The sequence below is a fragment of the Epargyreus clarus genome, unplaced genomic scaffold (genome assembly GCF_041222505.1).
Source record: "Epargyreus clarus isolate Ecla_fem2 unplaced genomic scaffold, WU_Ecla_fem_2.2 ptg000006l, whole genome shotgun sequence".
In the NCBI taxonomy this organism is placed as follows: domain Eukaryota; kingdom Metazoa; phylum Arthropoda; class Insecta; order Lepidoptera; family Hesperiidae; genus Epargyreus; species Epargyreus clarus.
In genome coordinates this window covers 7,610,357-7,633,306 of record NW_027332214.1, presented here as the reverse complement: position 1 = coordinate 7,633,306, position 22,950 = coordinate 7,610,357, and the positions used below count along the sequence as shown (strand labels likewise).

Sequence of the window (22,950 nt, the reverse complement as noted above, 5' to 3'; positions counted from 1 at the left end):
AAATACTTAGAACATATTAAAAAATAAACGAAATACTGCATAATTTATGTTTACTTATAAGCTATCATATCCAACATATTTCATATTTTATTGTTATAACTGTCAAGTACCCAATTCCAAAAAAAAACTTCAAAAGGTCGTAAAACCCAAAAAAAAATTTTTTTATTATTTTTTTTATTTTTTTTGTCGACAAAATGCGGTTTAATTTTACCTGTTTCAATATGTGCACTTTATGGATATTCACCCTGTATAGTCGAATCGAGTATAAGCGTATTCGAGGGCAACGAGTGTTCTTGTATTGAGATTCTGTGGGGGAAAAAAACTTTTTTGTCACTTATTAGTCTGTCCCGGAGCATCACTATATTATATTATTATTCTGTACTGTCAACTGTCATTTCAGTGATGTCACTGTCAAGTGTCATTATTTATAGGCCTGCCGGCGGCGGATCAAATTATTTTTGTAAAAATAGTTTTTCTTCAATCACTGTTACATTTGGCTTTAAAATTATGAGATTTAAAACGTACAGTTTGATTAAGCAAGTGCAAACAATATGCTGCAATCATTATCGGTCGTATAGTGTGTTTTCAGTTCACAAAATCTTAACAAACAAACGTAATGTGGCCCGGTTTCCGTTAAAACTTTCATCGATAGTATGTGTGTATTCATCCGACAACAAGAAGTTTATAAATTTGGAGAAGAGAGCCGAGGTGTTGAAGGATGCCTTCGAGCAGCGACGTGAGCAAATAAAGGATACAGAACAAAGAATTCGTCAAAAAGGTGTAGAGTTGGTACGCGATATAAAACAACAAAAAGAAGTCACTGAGCAAAAGTTGAAAGTCAAAAAGGAACACCTAATTAAGGATATACTAGAAACCAAAGCCAAGGTCCGGGAAAAATTTGAAGAAGTTGCCGAGGTATATTTAAACATTAAAAATTGTTGTTTTGAAATATCATATGTATTTCAAGTTCACTCAATATCTGTGCATACTGGAAACTAAACTACAGATCCAATATTACTAGATAAGCTATTTTCATCCTGATTAACTAAAACTACTATTAAAGGTGGTAGAACCTTTTGTGGTTCAACTCCAGCGGCACCACCGCCACGCCTATTTCTACTTAATAATTCTTTTTAAACTATTAGGTAGAAATAATATACCTTTTTAAAACATTCTTTTAAAGAATATTTTAAAAAGGTCTAAAAAATGTAAATATTTATTTTTAATGTAGCTTAATTTTTATTTCAGAAAGAAAATGTATTCACAGTGCCAAACATTCTCTGTATGACAAGAATAGTAATGTCTCCATACATTGGGTATCTCATCCTACAAGACAATTACAACTTCGCTCTTGGCTTATTAGTTTTTGCAGGAGTTACAGATTTGGTAAGTACATATACATATGTGGTGACTTCCCGCTACTCGTCAAGAGATGGCACCACTAGTATTCTGAATCACACTACTGAAGTTTTTTAAACCTCATGCATATATACAAGCTTTGAACTGAAACTGTTGGATCTGTCCACTCCTGTTTCTTGATCACCTAAGCTGGTAGGAGATCTCCCTTTGCCAAATATAGGTTTTAACCACATTATTTTGGTTTGAGAAATATTCCTTTTTTTGAGCGAAAGGCAAAAGCAGTTTGTGTCTTGAGGACAAAGACATTGATTATATGAGGGAAATAAAATATACTTTAAATGTAAAAACAATATGATACAATAGACATTTTTCTATACTCTAATTTATATTTTCTGTATCATCAAACCATGTGGTAATTCTTTTTTATAATGACATGACACCCCAAAGAATCGAACCTTAAGTGTAAGAAACCAAAATTTTCACCAGTGTACGTAATTGGTAGATAATTTATAAAGTTGAGATAAAGCTCCAAAAATGGTATCAGGGGGAAATTACCTTTAATTATTATTTTGCATGTTGGTGGTAGTATGTATGATGGTGTATATTTTATTTTAAGGGTGGTGAATACTGTATGGTTTAAAGTATATAAGATATACCATGCTGTATGTTGGTAGAGAACTGTTGTAAAGTACTTTTTAATCTTATTTTATAGCATGGATTTCCATAAAATAGTACTTGATTCTATTAACTCCAGTAAATAATTTAGTTACAGGATAATTATACGTAAGAAATTATCACATTTACAATATTATGTTTGTTACAGCTAGATGGATGGATAGCGAGAAATTGGAAAGGGCAATCCACAAAGATGGGGTCATTCCTGGACCCAATGGCTGACAAAGTTCTAATAGCCACTCTGTTTATAACCCTCACATGGCAAGAACTGATTCCTCTGGCACTGACACTGTTAATAGTGGGGCGTGACGCTGCACTGGTTGTTGCTGGCTTCGTTATCAGATATATGAGCCTACCACCACCTGTAAGAATACATTTTTTTTTTCATAGAATAGATTAGGATTTAAATAGTTATTTAGTACTCGTAAATTTTTGTCATGCATGGTATGAGTGTGCGGTGTTATAAGAAAATAAGCTAAATATTACACTTGTCACATGAAACTACATTATTTTGAAGAGCATTTTTTTACAAGTTGAAGTTCCATCCACATATACTGGACTTGTTTTGCACTGACGTCCTTGCCACGAAAATGTAAGGTGTGGAATAAGAGTCCTTCTCAGGTATTTCCGGAGTGCTATGACATGGAGCTCTTCAAAAAAAGATGTAAAAAGAGTTCTCATCCAAAGCTGGCGATGCATTGGCGACCCCTCTGGTGATGCAAATTTCCATAGGCGGCATTGACTCCTTTCCATCAGGTAGCATGTCTGCGTAATTGTTAGGTTAAACCATAAAAAAAAAAGTACGAGATGGTTTCTTCACAATTATGCTTGAAATTACGTTACACTAAAGCAAATAATAATTACATTTCTAATAGGCACATAATTGAAAAACATCAAAGGTTCATGCCTGACACACAACCTAAGACGCCCGACTGAGAGACAGAGCATAACTACTACTATAACTAAAACTAGCTTTATTATAAAAATAAAAACCCGACGATTTAAAAATATAGCATGTAGACCCACAATTAAGACGAAACTAACATCCCCTTTTATTTTAAAACCCGTCAGGCCAATTAGCCTATAGGCCGTGCCAAAGATTGAGTCATACATACGCACGAAATCATTACCTTTCGCAGTCTGATAACAAATGTCATACGTTAATTTATGTGGACATCCAACTATGGAAAGCACGCCCGCGCTTAGCAATTAGTGAGTATAATGTTTCTTGACTATGCGTCCCCTCATAACATTACTCATTAAGTAGGTACCTACTTGTGTGACATAGGTACATGCAACAACCAACTCACAAGTGCGTGAGTCATCTTTATTTATTGTAATATTTGTAACGTTTTGGCATGGATATACCGTTTCATCAAATTATGACGTAGATATCTTCATATTCTAGAATTCCTAGAACAGATTTAATTCATTAATGTTGTTTAGACTTCAAACATTGTAGACCGTAAGTACATATGTAATGTTTTTAGCGAATACAATGATATAATATTGTCGTCTTTACTCTAATAGCAATTACTTATTTCTATCTCTTTCGTGTATTAATTATTTAGATGACTTTGAAATGTAATATGAATAAGTGATTCAACATTTCGCATTCATGTTGATGTTTTATAGCACCCTTTTTGGTAACAAACACATCGAGACATAATTAGGGGAGAAAAACATGTCAAAAATAAATAGCAGGTAATTGAAATTTATCGCGGATTTTTTTTGTCAAATAGATCTTTAGAATATGATCTTTTTATATTTACACATTGGTATCCATAATGAAATATTACACGTCTGTGGGGCCTATTTTTAAACGTTTAAACGATTTCTACACTCACAGCCCAACACTAGGATTCCCTGTATCGTGGTTGTTATGGACATATACCGAGACAAATACACAAACACCCAGACCCAGAAACCCAAATTCATCATGTAGATTTCTGTCTGGCCGGGGATCGAACCCGGGACCCTCTGTGCGTCAGCCCAGTATGGTGACCGTTCCGCCACGCGGGTCGTCAAGTTGGAGGGTCAGGAGCTGCGGGTTGCCGACCCCTGTTTTAAGTTATTAAATATACGATTGTTTCAGCGGACGTTGAGCAGATATTTCGACGTGACGCACGCAACTGCCCAGCTCGCGCCTACATTCATCAGCAAAGTGAACACCGCCGTGCAATTGCTCTTGGTAATTGTCACTTGAAGTTGTTTTTTTACGTAATTGTAATGGAGACTCTGGTCGCCTGAAGTTTAGTGACTACAGCTGTCCATTAGCACATGTGATCCAAAAAGGCATAGATACTGACGTTATACATATATATATATATATAATTATGTTGGCTGAATACTTCATAAATGCACAATGTTCCGTTTTAAAACGAGTAAATGATCCACGGATAAGGAGAGCTTTTTAAAAAGGTCTTTCTAGAGCACGCGGTCATTAGGGTCAAGCGCTGTTTATTCAAGGAGTTTCACTTTGTCCTACTGCCTTTTCTTTGTATTCCTGTATCATTTTACAGCTTAGTTGGCATCCCTACGTTCTCATTATGTGAGAAAATAAAGCCTTATTTATGCCGAATTTTAGTAATTACATTGTATCGGCGTTGTTTCGGCACTGCTCATAAAGAAAATTCTTACTTAATTTATGCGACGAGCGTTTTTTGGTAAACGACATAGGTATCAAAAATAACGATTTTTTTTTAATAGTAAGGCTCTGAAATTTTTTCCGTAAGGGACACTCAACATAAAACTACCACGATAGCAGAGATTACTCCACATAGTACAAAAAGTACCATATCATATATTGAAGCCATCTTCAACATTATTCACATTTCAATTACTTTTTTTTCTTTTAGGTGGGAACTACACTCGCCTCTCCAGTGTTCGGCTACGTGGACCACCCCGCACTGCAGGCCCTGTGTGGCATCACCGCCGCATCCACAGTAGTATCAGCTGTTAGTTATCTGATTAGTAAAGATACCTACAAAATTCTCAAGAAGAAAACATGATATATAAATTAAATTTTATTGTTGAGCGTCCGTCATATTGCTAATGTTAACTTGTGGAATATTAAATGTAAATATGTATATTACCTCAGAGTTTTAATACAGCTTTCATTTACCGATTCAACTTAATGATTGATTTATACGAATACTCGCAATGTTATGAAACGTGTTTACGTAATTCGCACTCTCTTTCGACATATCTACCTATATACATAATTTAATGTCGTATTAAGTACGATTACAGTGCTTATACTGAAACCAATAAAGTTATATAAAAGTAAAAAGTACATATCACAGTCTATATTGAAATGGTACATTTTAGTCAAGGGTAAAATGTTATTGTTAGTCAAATTAAATAAAAAACCTATGAAGTACAAAATATGGATAATTTTATTTCCTCATTCTATTCACATGAATAAACCGTGGTTTACACAAAATACTCATAAAGTACAAAAAAATCGATTATCGTACAAAAATTATACTTAAACTAATTGAGAAAGTAAATTAAGGAATTTCGTTTGGACATTTTCAAATAAATTAAAATTATAAGTATCTCTTGGATCTCCAAGTGCATACGAGAGTAGCTTGGGCTACACATTATGTTTATGAATCAATGAGGAGTGTTTAAATCAGACAAAACAATTTTTTCACATAAAAAACTACAAAAATAATGTGGAATGTTGAACATTTCTCATGAAGAATTTTCATTGTTATTTTATTCGATAATGATCCGTTAAATTAGTAAAGATGATGAAATTTCGATATTTAAAAATATGTATATGAATACAGCTAGGTATAATGATATTCTTAAGAATTTCCAGTTAAATCAATATTCAATTTTAGGCCATCATAGATTACACTGCCTTAATAAAACTGGAAACTGACTCTAGTACATGAGGACGCTTGGTATAAGGCAATATTTCATAACTTTTTATAGAGAAATTGTTTGATTTTTTTTATAAAAAAGTGTATAAAGGGGATCTGTCACCCCAAAGTGATTTCAGCATCTACGTTGTGAAGTGTTATTTATTAGCAGTCAGAAGCCATCATGTATTAGAGTCATTAAGTGTTAATTTCTTCTATTATTGCTTATCAATATTGGACTGCCTAAACCTAGTTTTAATACTTATCAAATGTTACAGTTACAAATCTCATGTTAGTTATTCAATGATGCTTTAATTATTACATAATGGACTGGATGGATGGTGAAAGTTTAATCCAATAAAGGCACAAATACACTAGTGACTGAAATAAACATTACCACATTCCTCCAATTAAAACTAATTGAACCTTACAAGATATTATTTTCTTAGATTTTTGGTTTATTTTTCACTTTTCGCAATTTTATTTCAAGCTACTTATAACTTAAACTTTGAAAAATATTAAAACAAAGTATAAACACATTATGGAAAAACAAAACAGCTATAGCAAGGTTACGATTATTACAGCGTAGTAAAATCTATTTTTGTGACTATATTATTACTATAATTAATAAACTGTTACACTCTTTATAAGTAGCATGAATAAAAATATTTCAGGATACCAATGGTTCTTGTTATTACCATAGTCATGGGTTCTTTAAAAGTTAGCACAGAATAAGGTTAAAGCAATAAATCTTCATTAATGTTGGATCTAAATTCTAAATTATTGTAATTATTAAACAATAATGGTTATCTCAAGCAAGGCAGTATCAGTAAAATAGTGATATCATAATAAATTAATTTTCAGACTAGATTAATTATATAAAATGATTATTTAAAGTCTGGTTTATAATTTCTAATCTGTTCTCTTGTACCTAGCTTCCCACAGCTCTGTTCATGTACTACATACAATGACACTATAAACTAAACATCTAGCTAAGGTATCCGGGCTACAAAATTACCAAATCAAGATTCAGTTATGTAAACATGACACATAAATAATATATTAATATATTGCAATAGTGCTTTAAAATATAATACTTTACTGATGTTTGAATTCCAAACAGATACTGGCACTTACAACAATTAATTTAAACAACAATAAGTCAATAAAAATACAGTACCAAGCACATAGTAAAAATTAACAATTACATAGTTTATACAAAACAATTTTCATATAAAATTTATTATTATGGCAGCCATCAGGAAGTTCCATTGATTTACTATGTATTATAAGCTTATTTATGTAGCTGCAGTGAGTGGATTTCTGTTGCAAAATGCAGGAAATTGCATATTAATTAGGGGATCTATCATTGTAGGTGCATATATGGATTCTTGTACACAAGTTCTTTTTGTAGCAATGTAGTCAATAAATGCATGATGCAGCAACAATACAAATACAGACTCTAACATTGACAACAATTAAGTAATGTCAGCTTTTATAACTGCACCAATGCAATTGATAACTCATGTACAAGGACTAATAAATAAATCTAATGCCATGAAAGTATCAATTGATATCTAACAACTAAATTCTCTACGATCAACATCTTTGGATAAGTTGAGTACAAAAAAATATATTTCTCCCTACCATTATTCAAGCAAGATTAAAACAATTTTATTATTATACACAAGCGTTATATTATTAAGGGACATTAGATTTTAGTAAAAGCACCAATAAAAATTCAACTGAAACACTTAATAACATGAAATTAACTTGAATAGAGATGTCATAAAATAATAAAACTTAAAACTAAAGTTATACACATTGTACAAAAATAAACACTGAGACATATTATGGATTGCACAGAGTACATACTAAATGTGAATTTGTAAAAAAGAACTTGTTTTAAGACAAGTCAATGAAATTGGGGACAGCGTTTACTACAGGTTAAACAAGCATTGCCTTTTAAGGAGCAGTTTGGAGTTACCGTTTAAATATTATTTAGCATACAATTACAAATCCTGCTTAGGTTAATACAAGTTATGTCATAGTTACAAGTAAGTATATTTAACCGACTTTATTAATGAGCTCATCACAGATGGCTGTGAGTTCTTCATTATCTTTAATCTTCTGCGCTAACGATTCCTGTAAAGATGAAGCATGTACCTCACTCTTCTTGAGCATGGCATTCAATTTGAGAATCTCTGCCTGATGCACCTTCTTTACAGTATCTAGCTCAGCATTTGCTTTATTAAGCTGCTGCATGGCGTGTTGTCGGAGTGTTTCGTACCTCGCTTCCAATTTCTGTATTGCATCATTGTTCTCCTCCACGGTGCGTTTCAGCGTCTCCTCGTTGCTCTTATATCCTTGAATAATGACTTTACATCTTTCATACTTAGTGTGAACATCATTGAATGCATGTTCCATGGAAGCTAAGTGTGCAGCGGCCTCATCACGTTCTCGTAACAGAGTTGATCTTTCCTCTGTCCACCTTTTACCCTCAGCTTCTCTTTCACCAATAAGAGAGGAAATGGTGCGCTCATACTCCTCCATAACCACACTCATCTGTTTATTATTCCTAACTTTCTCTGCAACACGTTGGGAGAGAGTCTTCTCCTTTTCCGCATATTCATCATTTTGTTCTGTTAACTTTTTAATTTTTATTTCACATTCGTCTAAGCGTTCTCTTAAGTCCCGGTTGAGGTCTCTCAAGCTTTGCGCCTCCTCCTCCTGGGCCGTCAGCATTTCCTTGAGGCCCCGTAACTGTTCCATCGTATGCGGATCCATGTCCGCGGGTCGCGTGATCACCGGCGGCGGTGGCGGGACGTTCGCTCCCAGGCTCAGCAATCGGTCGATGGTCGCGATGGCCGGCGACACAGTATTCGCCTTAACTGGTGTCACTTTATTCGCGCAAGAGGGCTGACTTCTATTCACAGCAGGAGTTACTACTTGAGTGGGTTTCTCAGTGAGGCCACTGTTGTTCGGTTGCACAGAAAGCTGTTGCATTGAGTTCACTATATTTTGCTCCGTACCTGACATGGTACTGTACACAATACGCACTGTTCTCAAAATCTACATTCAAGAAGTTAATTGGGGAGACATGGTCTCCGAAATCAAATAATCTGTCAGCACATTCAAGGATACCGAAACACCAGAAACGTTAAAATCGTAACATCGAAAAAAGTAATAGTTTTAAACTGTCGATAAGCACCTATAAATTAGCAGATGTGGAAGAAATAGTAAACATCCCACGCATGGAGTAACAAAATGTACGACAATTATTTACTTTAGCACAAAATTATTTGAAACACTACGGCTACTTTAACTACTTTTACGGTACTATAAAACAAAATTACTAAATTTCCACAAAAGCTCTTTATTTAACACTTTTCCATTTTCAGATATTTTTAATTAAATGGTCGTCGGATGGATGACATCAGACTCTATCACAGATAATTAAAGTTTAATTTAATTTTGGCATTCACCACAGACAATAAATTACAGTGAATAAATCCTAGTTAGTTGTTAACTTAATAACTTTATTTTATTTCAAAACGTTAAATATATTTTCTCTGACTTAATTTTTTACTCATTTACTTTACTATCTTAGAAATTTTGAAGGTTCTCTTTAAGTCTATAATTATTAAATTTAATTAAATATTACATATTTTTTAAGTCTAAAGTCAAGAAAAAGTGTAAGATAGCGCCTCACATCGCGCTGCAGCGAAGGAGATCTTGCTTTATTATGTGATGTTGATTATACTTTTTGTTTATTAGACAAATACATGAAGTCAAACATCGTGAGGAAACTCATATACTTAGGTTAGGAGTTCTGTGAAAATAAAGATTCCCTAAGGTCTGTGAAGTTTACCAATCCGTGCTAAGCAAAGGCCCGTACCAGCCCTGGGTTGATGATATTTTAAGGATAAGAACTCAGTTTATTTTATAAGTTTAATTTATTATTTAATGTTACTTACTTTTATTTAATTACTTAATAGTAACTAATATTTTTACACTAACTGAAGTTACTATGATATTTTTTTTCTTAGCCTTTAATATCTTGAAACATATTACAGTACAACCCGTCAGAATTTCTTTTGACGATGCTACATATGATATTTGTATATCATATGTAGCATCCTCATGTAACTCATCTAAATTCTAATTATGTATACTGGCACAAATTAGTATGCTTTAAAAGTTCGTCCAAGAGGCTAGTCTATCTTTTCTTTAGTCTAAGCTTTACTCAATCTGACGTTATAGGTACTTATAGGTATATTAGATTACGGTTTAATTAAAGTTATTATATTTTAAATGCGCCTGGCTTATAGTTTGGGATGTGTATAAATAACATTATCAGCCGGCTTTCTTCTTAGACGAACATTTTTATTCATAAGTCTCAAGTCAAGTATGAGCGCAGGTGTTCCAACATCTATATAATTCATTTGCCTATATCTTTCACACCGACATAATATTGAATATTAATAATATATAACAATATAAATACTTTTTCTGTCTGCTTTTTTGTTTTATAAACCTATACTTAAAGTACATTTATAATAGGCATATATACTTAGGTATAACTTACACTCTTCTCTAAAATTAAAATAGTTATGAGAATGATTCAAGACGACAAAAACATGTTTTTTTTAATTTATATTTTATTAACGGACTACAGTTGAATGATAAATTATTTAATTAAACGCCAACAATAAATCTTTCGGTTTTATACATTTCGTAAGCAAATTCTTCGTCATGAGTTGGATCAAATTCCAAACCTGAAAAAATATAAAATATTTATAGGTGGTAGTTAAACAACTAACTTATCTTTGTATTTTAACTTCCCAGACCCCAGACATCCCAGATAATTTCCATAAACTTACCGACATATTCAATTTCTAAATTGAATGGACCATTTATTTTGTCAGCGCAAGTTATACCAAAATGCGTTACTCTATCTAGTCTCATTCTAGTTTGCTTATCTTGTATCCGTCCTTTGGATCCTAAGATAAATTTTGAAAAAGGTATCTGTAACAAAAAAAATAGAGCATTTAATAGTTCCGTTTAGTTTTCTTTCCTCTGATTTTATCTATGTTTAAAGCTATTGTTGTTATTGTCGCCGTTACGTTGTAATGGCAAAATAAAGGTATATTTTGCCGTTACGTTGTAATGGCAAAATAAAGGTATATTTTCTTCCCATCATGATATATTATATCAGAGACGACGTCCGAACTTATCATATTTCGCTCACACAGTATCTATGCGCATTTTTCTTTATCAAATTTACATCCCGTTCGCGATAACGTGCGATCAATGTGGAATGCGACTCCTCGCCCGTAATTCAGTAACGCCGTTTTCAATTTAAATAATTAATGTTCCACCTTACATTTCAAAACAGTTGCGATAGGTGCCTTAACAGGCTGTCCCTGTAGTTCCGGGACTAGAATACGGCTACGGTATCCCCTGCCTGTTGTAAGAGGCGAATAAAGGGGTCTTCCGAGGTTTGCGGTCGGCAAGAGTGGGAGCTCGAACCGTCCAGTAAGCTACCCCGGGAAGGACGGCGGTATGTGTGGTCGCATACCGTCGTAATCACCAGATGTTGTGGGAGGAGCCAACGCTCCCCCAGGGCAGAGCCCGATCGGGGCATCGCGCTTGGAGGACCCCGGTTGTGTTCCGTCGGAGATCCCGGAGTTCTCCAAGAAGCGCTGAGGACGGCCATCGGGGGGCGTTTTAGTGCGGTAAAAATCCCATATAACCTGGTGTCGCTCCCACATCGTCGGGTAGCTACCTTTTAAAGGTTTCCCCCTCGAAAAGAAAAAATACAGGTGCCTTAACAGGCAAGCATCCATATGCTATTGAACTTACTTTAGCAACTTGCCAATAAGGACCTCCTCTTGTATACAACACATAATGATAAATATCATTCCATGCAATGTCGTAAGACCCTTCACAGGATATATTTAGCAAGTACGACCGTCCATCTCCTCTCACTTTCAACACTAGTGTGTTGTAAAGATTCCAGTCGTATGTTGCTTCACGTTTAAATGATTTCTGTAAGCAGAGTAATATCAGACGAAATTTATTTTATTGTAAAAATAATTTATATTTCACCTTACTAATGACTACTGGCGTAACCTGAAGTTAATGAAAGGGTTTACAATTAATGTATCAGTAAAATTCTACATATTAAAAATCAAGGGCCATGGTTCGCCACGGTGAGGCTGAGTGTGGACGCTTTTATTAAATTTTACAGCAGCAATGTTCTGATTTTAAAGTTATGTTTACTATTATTATGTAATGCTGTAGTATTTTTTACAAATAATTTTCACTTTTTTTCTATACTCAATAACCGATGGACTGAAATAATAACATCTTATTAAGGGTGGCTGAGTGCCTAATACAAAAGTGCCTGAGCTACGTGCACTATAAAACATTTGTTCTTAAACTCTTTAGTGTGGATAGTGGATACTCTCTTTTGATTAATTTGATTTAAATAACGTGCCCTTACCCTAATTCTCTTAGACCGAAAAGCGCAGTACCCTGCCTTCTTGATGCGACCGTCTTTGGGCACCCTGACGTCCAGGTGTCCATGAAAGTTCACCCTCCCAGCAGGACTCATACTTAGATTACAGAAGCTGTATCCTTCATTGTGGTCACTGTCACTTGTTGCTATAAACTTGTCCAGGACAGCAGGCTCGTTGAATAGCCATAGTAAATCAACTTCACCTGAAAGTATATAAACATTTTGATTATTATTAAGAAATATGTGTATACTTATTATAAGAATTAAAAAAGTATGTAACAAGTGCAAGATCATCTAATCCAGTTATTTCATACAAACAAGGCTATAAATATTGATGGGAATGTAATCCACAACCCACAAAATAATTATGATGCTTGTAATTCTTATAATTATAAAATTATGTTTTGTGAATGTGTAGTGTTTAATTTTAGTCAAAGGTTAAATAAAATCAATTATTTATAATAACTGAGTAAGTATTTGCAGAAGTCATAATTGCACTAAATCAAAACTTATTTGTAAATATGTAACTATAAAGTTGGTGTGGATGAACCTATATCTTTTATATGGAACAAAATAAAAAGCACTGTTTTTAAATAACATTATAATGTCACAAACATAAAGGCACAATTCAAATGTCATCAAAGAATACACAATATCAATTACTTATAAATATTTTAAAATATAATTTGAGATTCACCACAGTAATTTTTTGGAAAAGCAGCTCCAAAAAATGAGTTTAAAAAGCACCACAAAAAGGCATATAAAACTATCCATAACACAGTCCAAAATAAACAAATGATTATCAACATAATTATTTTCATTAAGGGTCATTCTTCGAAACAGTGTTTTCCCAACTCATTCGTTTGCCTCAATTTTTTTTCAACTTTTTAATATCAAATAATCATTTTTTTAAACTTTAAACTGAAAATTATATGTAACAGCATTAAATCAAACACTAATAATTGCTCCCCGTAGTTGATTATTCATTGATATAAACATTTAAAAGTAGAAGAAAAGAGAGCCATAGACCTGAGTTAGGGACCTGTCTCCAAAAATCATCCTTAAGTTTTCTTCTATATCTAGCATATGAGTACAAATTTATTCAGTCTCTTATCCAATTTTTAAGTTGCCAAATATTAAGTGTCTAGTAATTCGTAATTATAAGATTGTATACAGTAAGTTTAGGCAGTATAGTACTAAGATTTATGAAATAAGAAAAATAAACAACTACTTTAAACTTCCACCAGAAATTAAAACTAATTCCAATATGTAATACAATTTTTAAGAAGTATTAATTAAATGCTAAATTATATTCTATTCTCTTCCCAACTTGTTACTTGGAACAAATTAATGCAACTCTATTCGCCAACTTGACTTATGAGTTGGTCGCATATCCTAGTTAGTTCCTCATTATCTCTAGTTTTTTGTGTTAAAGATTCTTGTAGTGAAGAAATTGTGATCTCATGTTTTTTCATTGTAGCATTTAACTTTGTGATTTCAATAGCATGAGACTTCCTCAAACTCTCCAGTGTTTCATTAGCCTTCTCCAAGTTATCTGTTGTGACTTGTTTCAGATTGTTATACAAAACCTCATACTTTTTCATTCCAATTTCATACTCGGATATTTTTAATTCAAACAACTTTTCCCTCTCTTTTGAATCCATTATAACGGTCTTGCACTTTTCATATTTGGCAAGGAGATCATTAAAGGAGCATTCCATGCTGGCGAGATGGTTTAATGCTTGGTCCCTTTCACTCGTCAACTTGTCAAATGTCTCTTGATATTGAATTTTTTCATGTTGCTGTTCACCAATCAAGGAAGAAATTGTTTTTTCATACTCTTCCATAACAATGCTCATTTGTTTGTTGCTCAGAATTTTATCATTGATTTTCTGTAGTAATCTATTTTCACGTTCCAATAAATTATCTCTTTCTTCTGTCAATTTTTTTACCCTATGTTCAAGATCCTCAGTTGTCCTGCTGAGTTTGTGTTCCATATCCTGTACTGAACTTCTCAGTTCCCTGTTCTCTTGTCTCAACTGTAGCACTTCCTGATCTTGTTTTTGAAGGATTATTCGCAAGGATTGAAGTCGATCCACTTCTTGAGCACTGAAATGACTGTAGCGAGGACTCCGTGGAGCGGCTGTAGGTGGTGTGTTGCCCGAGAAGCTGATTAGTCTTTCTGTTGCAACTTGTGTTGGAGTTAATATCGCTGACACGCTGCGAACGAGGGCTGGAATTGATTTTGATTGCGCGACACTTGTTTTTGGTGCCTCAGTGCTGACAACTGGTGGCACAATCTGCGTAGGTTTATCTTTACTGCTTGTAGCGAGAACCAATCCTGCAGATTGTGTATGTTTAGGGGTCGCAACACTGATGTCGGTTTGTATAGATGTCGCGCTGCTGGTCTCGTAGCCCACGTCACGTTCAAATGAGTCCGCATCAGACTGTTTAATCGCAGATTCGATTAGATCTAGTTTATTCTTCGCGTACAGTGGATCAAACTTAACAAACAGGCTCTCCTTCCCCCTGTCTATGCAGTTATGATTGCGATTTGAATCCGCGATCTTAACGAGGTAGTCCAAGCTAGTTGCATCGATGTACATATCATCAAACATAGGAACCTCTTGCATAGTGACATCGCAAATGCTATCGAACTCCGCGCCAGTGAGGAGGTCACTCGTAATATCAGTCGTTTCCGAGAGATCCTTCTCTTTTTTTGGTGACAAAGCCATAAGATCGCCCATCGACGACACAGGAGTTGCGAAACTATCGTCGGATGTAACGTTCCCTTTAGAGGACAGCATGTTTTTATCTGTTATTTCACTACTATTCTCCACCGATTTTAACCCTAATATTCGACGGAAATGCTGATGTATTCCTTTTAAGCCACTTTCTTCATTATAAACTTTCAGTGAAACAATACTCGGTAACATTCGTGTCTCACAAACCTCACTTTTAGAACAACTGCAGCGAAAATAACTCTCGGTATAAGAATGCGTTAAACTTTGAAAACACAACTATTTTTATAACTTCTTAACTCCGTAAAAAAGAAATAGGGCTTGTGTTATATAAATATTCTGTCAGTGAAACCAACGAACATAACGGATAAATTTATTTTTAAAAACTTGACTTAAAAGTCATAGACAATATTTATCCTCTTTTGTCCGACATACTTATCTCTGTCGTGTGTTAAGGGAGCGAATCATAGTGTTGCTAGATTATTATCAAAACTTCTTTGAATCGGTTTTTTTTTCTTTTAACTTAAATAATACAACTCTTTATGTAATTTGTTAAAAAAAATGTCACATTGATTACATGGGATCTTATTTTTAGTTTAACCGTAACATACAATATGTAAATAAAAGTATGGTCATAGTATGGTCCGCGCCAAACTGCGAGTTCACTCTGAAGTTGTTGCGAGCAGGTGTAGCGAGCATACCATTTGTTATGGCGACGCGAATCATTTGAACCTGATAACCCTCTTAGTTTAAAAGTTATAGCGATTTATTTACTTCAGGTGCACAATTCCCAAAAAAAAATTCAAAAGGTCGTAAAACACAAAAAAAAATTTTTAATTTTTTTTTATATTTTTTTTGTCGATTAAATGCGGTTTAATTTTACCTGTTTCAATATGTGCACATTATGGAGATTCACCCTGTATTATTATCATTATGCTTAATAAATTCAAAATTAATTATTGTTTTTAAAATTTCATCCCTAATAAATTTATTTGTTTGGCTGAAGAGCTCTACTACGCATTAAACTTAAATTAATCGAACTGGGATCGATTAAACGAAGTATCGGATTTTTTTACTAAAATTCTTCGTTTTTTGCAGTGATTGCATTTACAATTTTAGAGTGCTTAAGTAACACTCATAGATTAGTAAAGATTACTCACTCCTAACAAGAAAATGTACCCAGTTTTGAGAATTGAAACAGTTGCATAGAAAAGTTTTGCCACGTCTCCGTGCTAAAATGTCCCTAAAATATTTGAAATAATTATTTATTTATTATGTAAATTACGCAGTATTAGTTATTTATTCGTAAATTTTCGCTAAAAATGTTTTTATTTGTCAAGAATTAAAAAAAAAAACTTACTGATAAGCCGTTTGTGGCTTCATTCAATTTCAAGGCGGCGAAGTATCTTTACTAATCTATGGTAACACTAATAAGCTTCCTTGTTTTGTAGGTGTGATTTCAAAAATATTAATTAAACTTTTCACTTTTTTTATATTCAGTAAGTTCACAAAAGTCAGTCTTCAAAATTCTGTCTTTGATATTTTAGTGACCTGATTGTTCAAAAATCTTTTTTTAGAAGGATTGCTTTCCCTAAATATTGATTGGCTGCGTGGTGGCTGATTAAACTGTATTAACAACTATATAAGTAACTTTAAATTCTTGCTTTAGATGCATATGTCCAAAGCAATTAAACTACAATCAAGTTTAATTAAAAGAAATTCTTTTTATTATCTTTACAATGTATTAACATATTTATTAGGAAATGATACTGCAGGCTTCTAACCATAAGGGCTTATAAAACTAATTGCGAATGATTTTTTTAATTTGCATTGGTTTGCATTTAAACATATGACTTGTTTGTATGACATAAAACTACTTTTTTTAAGAAAACAGTGAATTTTTTTTATGTAAATAAAAGTTGTTTTTTTTCTGTATTCTGAAAAGTAACCTTATTACGTATAAGACACTGTGGCTTAAAATCTATAATATGCTGACTGATAATTCTTTCACATTTTACACATTCTTTTGTGATATCACTTTCAGATCTCCACATTAAACATAAGTATAGTCCAAACTGAATCCGCTACAAATTTGTTGGGAGCAAGTGTAGTTATACAATTTGCGATGCAATTCATTTCTATATTCAGAGCGGACTAGCAGTTTTATGCAGACTATACTACTAATGAATAATTAATTAGTATTGCTTATGAATGCATTAGTAGCGTATTCATTCAAGTATTTATCAGTGGTGTACACTTTAAGTTAAATATAATAATTTTAGTTTAATGGTGGTATAGAAAATAGTAAAAACCATTTAATGATGGTGTATTATGTTGGCCTAAAATTCCATGAGAGCTGTAGGAGCATATAAAAGCTTACATAATAAAATGATACACTTGGAAATTATGAAATGTTGAAGTTTATAAGTCCCTAGTATTAATTTCAAGCCCTCCCTACCAAAAACATGAATCATTAATATGTCAATAAAAATAAATACCTGGTCTGGCAATAAGTAGAGGATCCATTTCAATTAGGTCCTTTATTTCTTGTCCAAATAATTTTAGCTCACTTTTAAGTTCTTTGAATCCATTCTTTATGTGTTGTATAGTAGACACCTTCTCCAGCTTATCCTCCGTATTGTAGCCGCCTTTTCTGTCCTTCTCCCAAAACAATCTTTTCTGAATTGGAGCAGCAAATCTTAAAGTTTTACTTGGCTCTAGCACGAAATTTAGTACACAACATGGATGGTAACGCTTTAATAAACGGAAACAAGAAGCCTTATTTAGGGCCATCATTATACTTTACTATTTAGTTATATTTCTCATAACACTATCGACATTATGATGAGTATTGTTTTATATTATGCACCAATAAGGTTACTTTTCCCATTTGTTGTGACATGTTAATGTCAATATTGTCATTTGTCAATTTGCCTTACTTGACGTTGTCACGAACAGCTGTTTGTATAGATACAGGCACAGGATACAGGATTATTGTCTTTGTTTTGTGGTGTGTCAAAGTATTTTTACACTGTGAACTTGTTATGTCAATGTCAATCACATATGAGACATGACACGACGGCCGACGCGACGATTTCAAAATTAATTTCCCTTTCACTTTTTGTTATTATAGCCAATGGTTGTAATATATGATTTGAACTCTATAGAAGGCAACCAATCGAAGTGGGAATTTCACGTGGAAATACTTCGTTAGCTTGTATTCTCAGTTCACTTTTATTACGCCACGTTTTTGTTACTTGTCCACACGTTTATTTCAATTTTCTTCTTAGAATGTTAGTGTAGAAAGTGTATTTGTTATGTTTTGTTGAGTGCATAAGCGATAGTTACAATACTCAAAATGGGAATGGAAAAACATCACGTAGAGGTAAGATTATTGGCCTAATATTTGCATAATATATTATTCCATTTTCTTTTTTTATTATAATAATCTGTACAAGCGAGAATTTATTCTTAACGTAGTTCGTATAGTAAGAATTTATTACTATGAATGTCTGGCAAATTTTCAAAATATTTCAATAATTATGGGTAAATTAATAAAAAAATATATAATTAATTAAAAATTATATTCATCTAATAAGACTATAATAATTATTTTATATTTATAACAATGAATAATAAAAAAATATATATTAAGAGATTGATTATAACTTAATCATGATTTTTCTAATTATTTACAAAATTAATTTATGAATGTCTATTTTACAAAAGAAGAATCAAATATTATTTTTTTCAAATAATATATGTAAAATAATGAAATAAGCATCGTTTAAATTTTATTATAGTTAAATACATATGGTTTTATTACTAATAATAATAATAAATATTAACATTTATTTAACATTGTTGTGTTATTTCAGGACCCATGGGCCTCCGAATCATTATATCCCCCTGATATATTGCAAAAGCTAGACTTTTCTAAAAGTCCAGCAATTTTCAAGCCCAAAATATCAGCAGCTCAGCCTGGGGAGGACTGGATTGTGGTAAGGCCATTACAGCGCTCCGACTTTGACAAGGGGTTCCTTCAGCTGCTTAGTCAGCTTACAAGCACAGGAAATATCACAAGGAAGCAATTTGATGGTAAGGATTCATAATTTTTTGCATTTTGGACGTACTTTGTCATATAGAAGTGTATTTACTATACATACATAATAAATATTTTATTCCAGTAATACTATAGGTGTTAGATAGTAAATGGAATATTATTATTAAATTGATAAAAAATGTATCAACTGCTGTTGGCTTCTATTATTATTTTTTTTGTATTAATTAACTGCATTTGATTCAGATTGTCTGTATAAATGATAAATGATTACTATGAATGTGAGATATAAAATTCTGAATCATATTTTGATATAATTAAATTAGTATTTTTTACTTATTAATAATTGTTATTGAATCTAGGAGTTAAATTATTTTATTCTTAATCTTATCTTATTTATTAAGACATCCAATACTTGTATATAATAATAATAATAATGTGAGTGTGTGTGAGAGGGTGTGTAAGTGTATGTATGTCCATAAATATTATATATGTATTATATATTTATATATAATATTTTTATATGTTATATATTTTATTTTACAGTTTATTATTATTTAAATGTGTTAGGTATTAAACTATTACATTTATTTAATACATTTAATAAATGTAATAGTTTAATACCTATATGGATGGTTTATAATAATAGTAAAAGTATTCAGACAAGATACCATGATTCTTATCAGCCTGATAAGAGTGTGATTTCCCTGATTTTAATAAACCGGCATATAAAAATAATAGTGTTAGTGATTTATATTTTTTATATAGGTTTTATGAGCATAAAGTCACAACTACTGAAATATTTTTCATGAATTTCATAAAGTACTTTTATCCCAAAAATATTTTGATTCACAAGTATAGTATAGATTATGAATTTTAAAACGTAAATTTCCATTTACTTTATTGTAATGTGGGAAACAAATTATGGTAATAATACTTTTTTTTAATTGGAAATGTTATAATATTATTGCAGAAAGTATTTAAAAAAATTTAGTTTGGCACAAATTAAATAGCAATATTTGGAATTTATATTGCTTTAGTTGTAGGGCTACATAGCAATTTTTTGGCTTTGTATTCTGAGCTGTTGGAAGAGATATATTATGCTTAGCTGTAAATCTTTCAAAATATTTTTTCTCAGTCTAGTAACACACAGTACAAATAAATCACATTGAACCGAGAAGATTTGCTAATGTTTGTACAAAAACAGGTCTGCATGGTATTTAAAGAATGTGACATGACATTTACTTTATGAGGTGACCTTGAAACCAATGCCGGCAGCATAAAAATGGCCTCATTAAAATCTAGTTTTCTTCCTGATCAGGCCGTTTTTTATACAATAATTTATTGCAACATGACTTATCCAGCATTCATATAAGAGAAAAGAAATAAAATTATGATTGCATCCTTAAAAGAATACTTTATTTATTTTTTAATAAATTGTATCGCCTACCGAAAATTTCATCATAGGATTACTTTTATATATTACAACATTTACATTTACTTCAAATTGTATACACGTTTAGTATTAATTTCCTACATCATTGGTTTAATGTCGTTTTCAGAGCGCTTTACACAAATGAAGGCATCAGGTGGTTACTACGTAACAGTAATTGAAGATACGCGTGTAGCGAAAATTATCGGCGCCGCCACACTAACTATTGAGCAAAAGTTTATTCACAACTGCTCATTGGTAAGGGTATTTGAATTAGCACGTTATTTCAAGCATCTTACATTAGTAGAGATGAGCTTAAAATTAAAAAAAAATGGTAAAAAATTTTAGGTGATAAAAAAGATAAGGCCATTTGAAGATAACTGCTTTTTAAATTACACCTATTCATCCTAAAATAAGGTCTGACTCGATGCTAAATACAAGACCTTGTATTAACATAAAAATTAAACTAGAATAATTATAAAAATAAAATTAATTAATTATATTCTTGCATTTAATAATAATGTTATATCTAATTATTTTTTTACAGAAAGGCAGATTGGAAGATGTTGTAGTCAATGATACTTATAGAGGAAAGCAACTGGGAAAATTGTAAGTATTGTAATAATATGTTGTCTAATAATATTATTCCTATTAAATAAAAATATAATTTTCTTCTTATATTTGGTATACGATTTCTATTATCTTTTAGATCTAATGCATATTATTTGATTAAATGAAATTGATTACATTTTATATAATTTTGTACAAAAAAAAGTTACTAGATCAGTTCCCTCCTTTTTTTTAGAATTGTTGTAACAGTGTCACTGCTGGCCCAAGAACTCGGGTGTTATAAGATGGCGTTAGATTGCAAGGACAAACTCATCAAATTCTATGAGTCGCTTGGTTACAAAATGGAGCCAGGGAACTCTAATGCTATGAATATGAGGTGAGTAAATAGTCTTGTAGCTGATACGATGTTTACTTTTCTTATGAAATAACATATTGCTAAAAATAATGTTGCAGTCATAGATTATGCGTTCTAATCTATGGACCTGCAGTAAAGGGGTGAGAGTTAATTGTAGAATGTTTACTTTAATCCGGGTTTTTTATAATGGAGTAGATAGCAACAAATGGGCATGTAATTCGCGTTATGTAAACCACGGTGAACTTTGAATTTGGCCCATAACTACAGTTGTTGAAGTTGAAAAACCCCATCTAAACAATATGTATCTTCAGTATAATTATATATTATTTATTTATTTTCAGATTCGATGATCCATCCTGACAATTAGCCGCTAGGACGTCCGACCTGCGCTCTAAACTGTAAGTAGGCAACCACGACGAGACATCGCAACATCGCGGCTCTAGTAACATTTGAATATCTTCTTTTACTAATCCCCTGGTACCCACATGTTTTAATTTTCCCCCATTTATTTATATTTAAAGGCCATTGAAATTAAGACTTATGCTATTTCAGTATTATCACAATACACTCGAAGTCACTTAAGATAAGATACGGATAAAAATATCAATAGTATTGATTTCTATTTATGTTAATCTTTCTATTGATATTGCCGATGGTTTTATTGTTTTTTGTATACGGCAGGATCTTAAAAGTACTTAAAATCAGCGTCAACCACACTTTTTATACGAAATATTTTAATGATTATTTTTGTTTTTACGACCCGCGTGGCGGAGCGGCCACCATACCGGTCTGACGCGCAAAGGGTCCCGGGTTCGATCCCCGGCCAGACAGATGTCTAAATGATCAATTTAGATTTCTGTTTCTGAGTCTGGGTGTTTTTGTGTGTCCTTGGCACCCACGACACAGGGAATCCTAGTGTGGGGCTGTAAGTGTAGAAAGCGTTTATTATAATGTGATGTCATACCGAAACAACATAAGTCTACTCTATTTTTCATACAGTTTATTATTTCCTTTTCGAGTTATCGAATGATTGTGTTTTTATAGACAAATGTAATTGTTGTTTATGAGTTATTGTACAATATGAAGAATGAATATTATTTATGCTTAAAGAATTAAAAGTCGAGTTTTTTATTAGCAGTTTTTTATATGCACTATTGAATCTTTTGCACCGATTTATATAAAATCAACTAATAATAGGCCAATAGGAGTGTATAAAAATAATATGTGTCTATTATTACTTTGGTTTTGCTCGAGTTTTGCTTTGTTGTGATTTCTGCGTGGTAGTTTGTGCGTTACAGTTGCAGGGTCAACCATTCTATCCATCAAAGGTCGAATATCATAGAAATATATCAATGTCATTGGT

The 22,950-nt window shown here is 32.4% G+C and overlaps 5 protein-coding genes across 5 annotated transcripts; 2 read left to right on the top strand and 3 right to left on the bottom strand.

The window, feature by feature from the left end:
* The first annotated feature begins 419 nt into the window (after positions 1 to 419).
* On the top strand, positions 420 to 5,128 carry CLS (cardiolipin synthase). The gene is made up of 5 exons (XM_073073881.1): positions 420 to 915; positions 1,249 to 1,386; positions 2,183 to 2,398; positions 4,130 to 4,225; positions 4,893 to 5,128. The coding sequence occupies exons 1-5, from the start codon at positions 508 to 510 to the stop codon at positions 5,043 to 5,045; spliced, it is 1,011 nt and encodes a 336-aa protein (XP_072929982.1). The 5' UTR covers positions 420 to 507; the 3' UTR covers positions 5,046 to 5,128.
* Positions 5,129 to 5,414: 286 nt separating this feature from the next.
* Positions 5,415 to 9,370, bottom strand: LOC140742847 (transforming acidic coiled-coil-containing protein 3). The gene has a single exon (XM_073073882.1). It carries the CDS (start codon positions 8,943 to 8,945, stop codon positions 7,974 to 7,976), a length of 972 nt encoding a protein of 323 aa, XP_072929983.1. The 5' UTR covers positions 8,946 to 9,370; the 3' UTR covers positions 5,415 to 7,973.
* Positions 9,371 to 10,584: 1,214 nt separating this feature from the next.
* On the bottom strand, positions 10,585 to 18,102 carry CIA30 (complex I intermediate-associated protein 30). Its single transcript, XM_073073879.1, has 5 exons — positions 17,669 to 18,102; positions 12,415 to 12,632; positions 11,772 to 11,957; positions 10,790 to 10,934; positions 10,585 to 10,684 (listed from the first exon to the last, which is right to left on the bottom strand). The coding sequence occupies exons 1-5, from the start codon at positions 17,964 to 17,966 to the stop codon at positions 10,605 to 10,607; spliced, it is 927 nt and encodes a 308-aa protein (XP_072929980.1). The 5' UTR covers positions 17,967 to 18,102; the 3' UTR covers positions 10,585 to 10,604.
* LOC140742843 (uncharacterized) lies at positions 13,411 to 15,575 on the bottom strand. Its single transcript, XM_073073878.1, has one exon. The coding sequence runs from the start codon at positions 15,363 to 15,365 to the stop codon at positions 13,788 to 13,790; it is 1,578 nt and encodes a 525-aa protein (XP_072929979.1). The 5' UTR covers positions 15,366 to 15,575; the 3' UTR covers positions 13,411 to 13,787.
* A 158-nt stretch (positions 18,103 to 18,260) lies between the features above and the next one.
* On the top strand, positions 18,261 to 22,320 carry Gnpnat (glucosamine 6-phosphate N-acetyltransferase). Its single transcript, XM_073073880.1, has 6 exons — positions 18,261 to 18,555; positions 19,049 to 19,268; positions 20,793 to 20,920; positions 21,210 to 21,271; positions 21,468 to 21,608; positions 21,929 to 22,320. The coding sequence occupies exons 1-6, from the start codon at positions 18,529 to 18,531 to the stop codon at positions 21,945 to 21,947; spliced, it is 597 nt and encodes a 198-aa protein (XP_072929981.1). The 5' UTR covers positions 18,261 to 18,528; the 3' UTR covers positions 21,948 to 22,320.
* Positions 22,321 to 22,950: the final 630 nt, after the last annotated feature.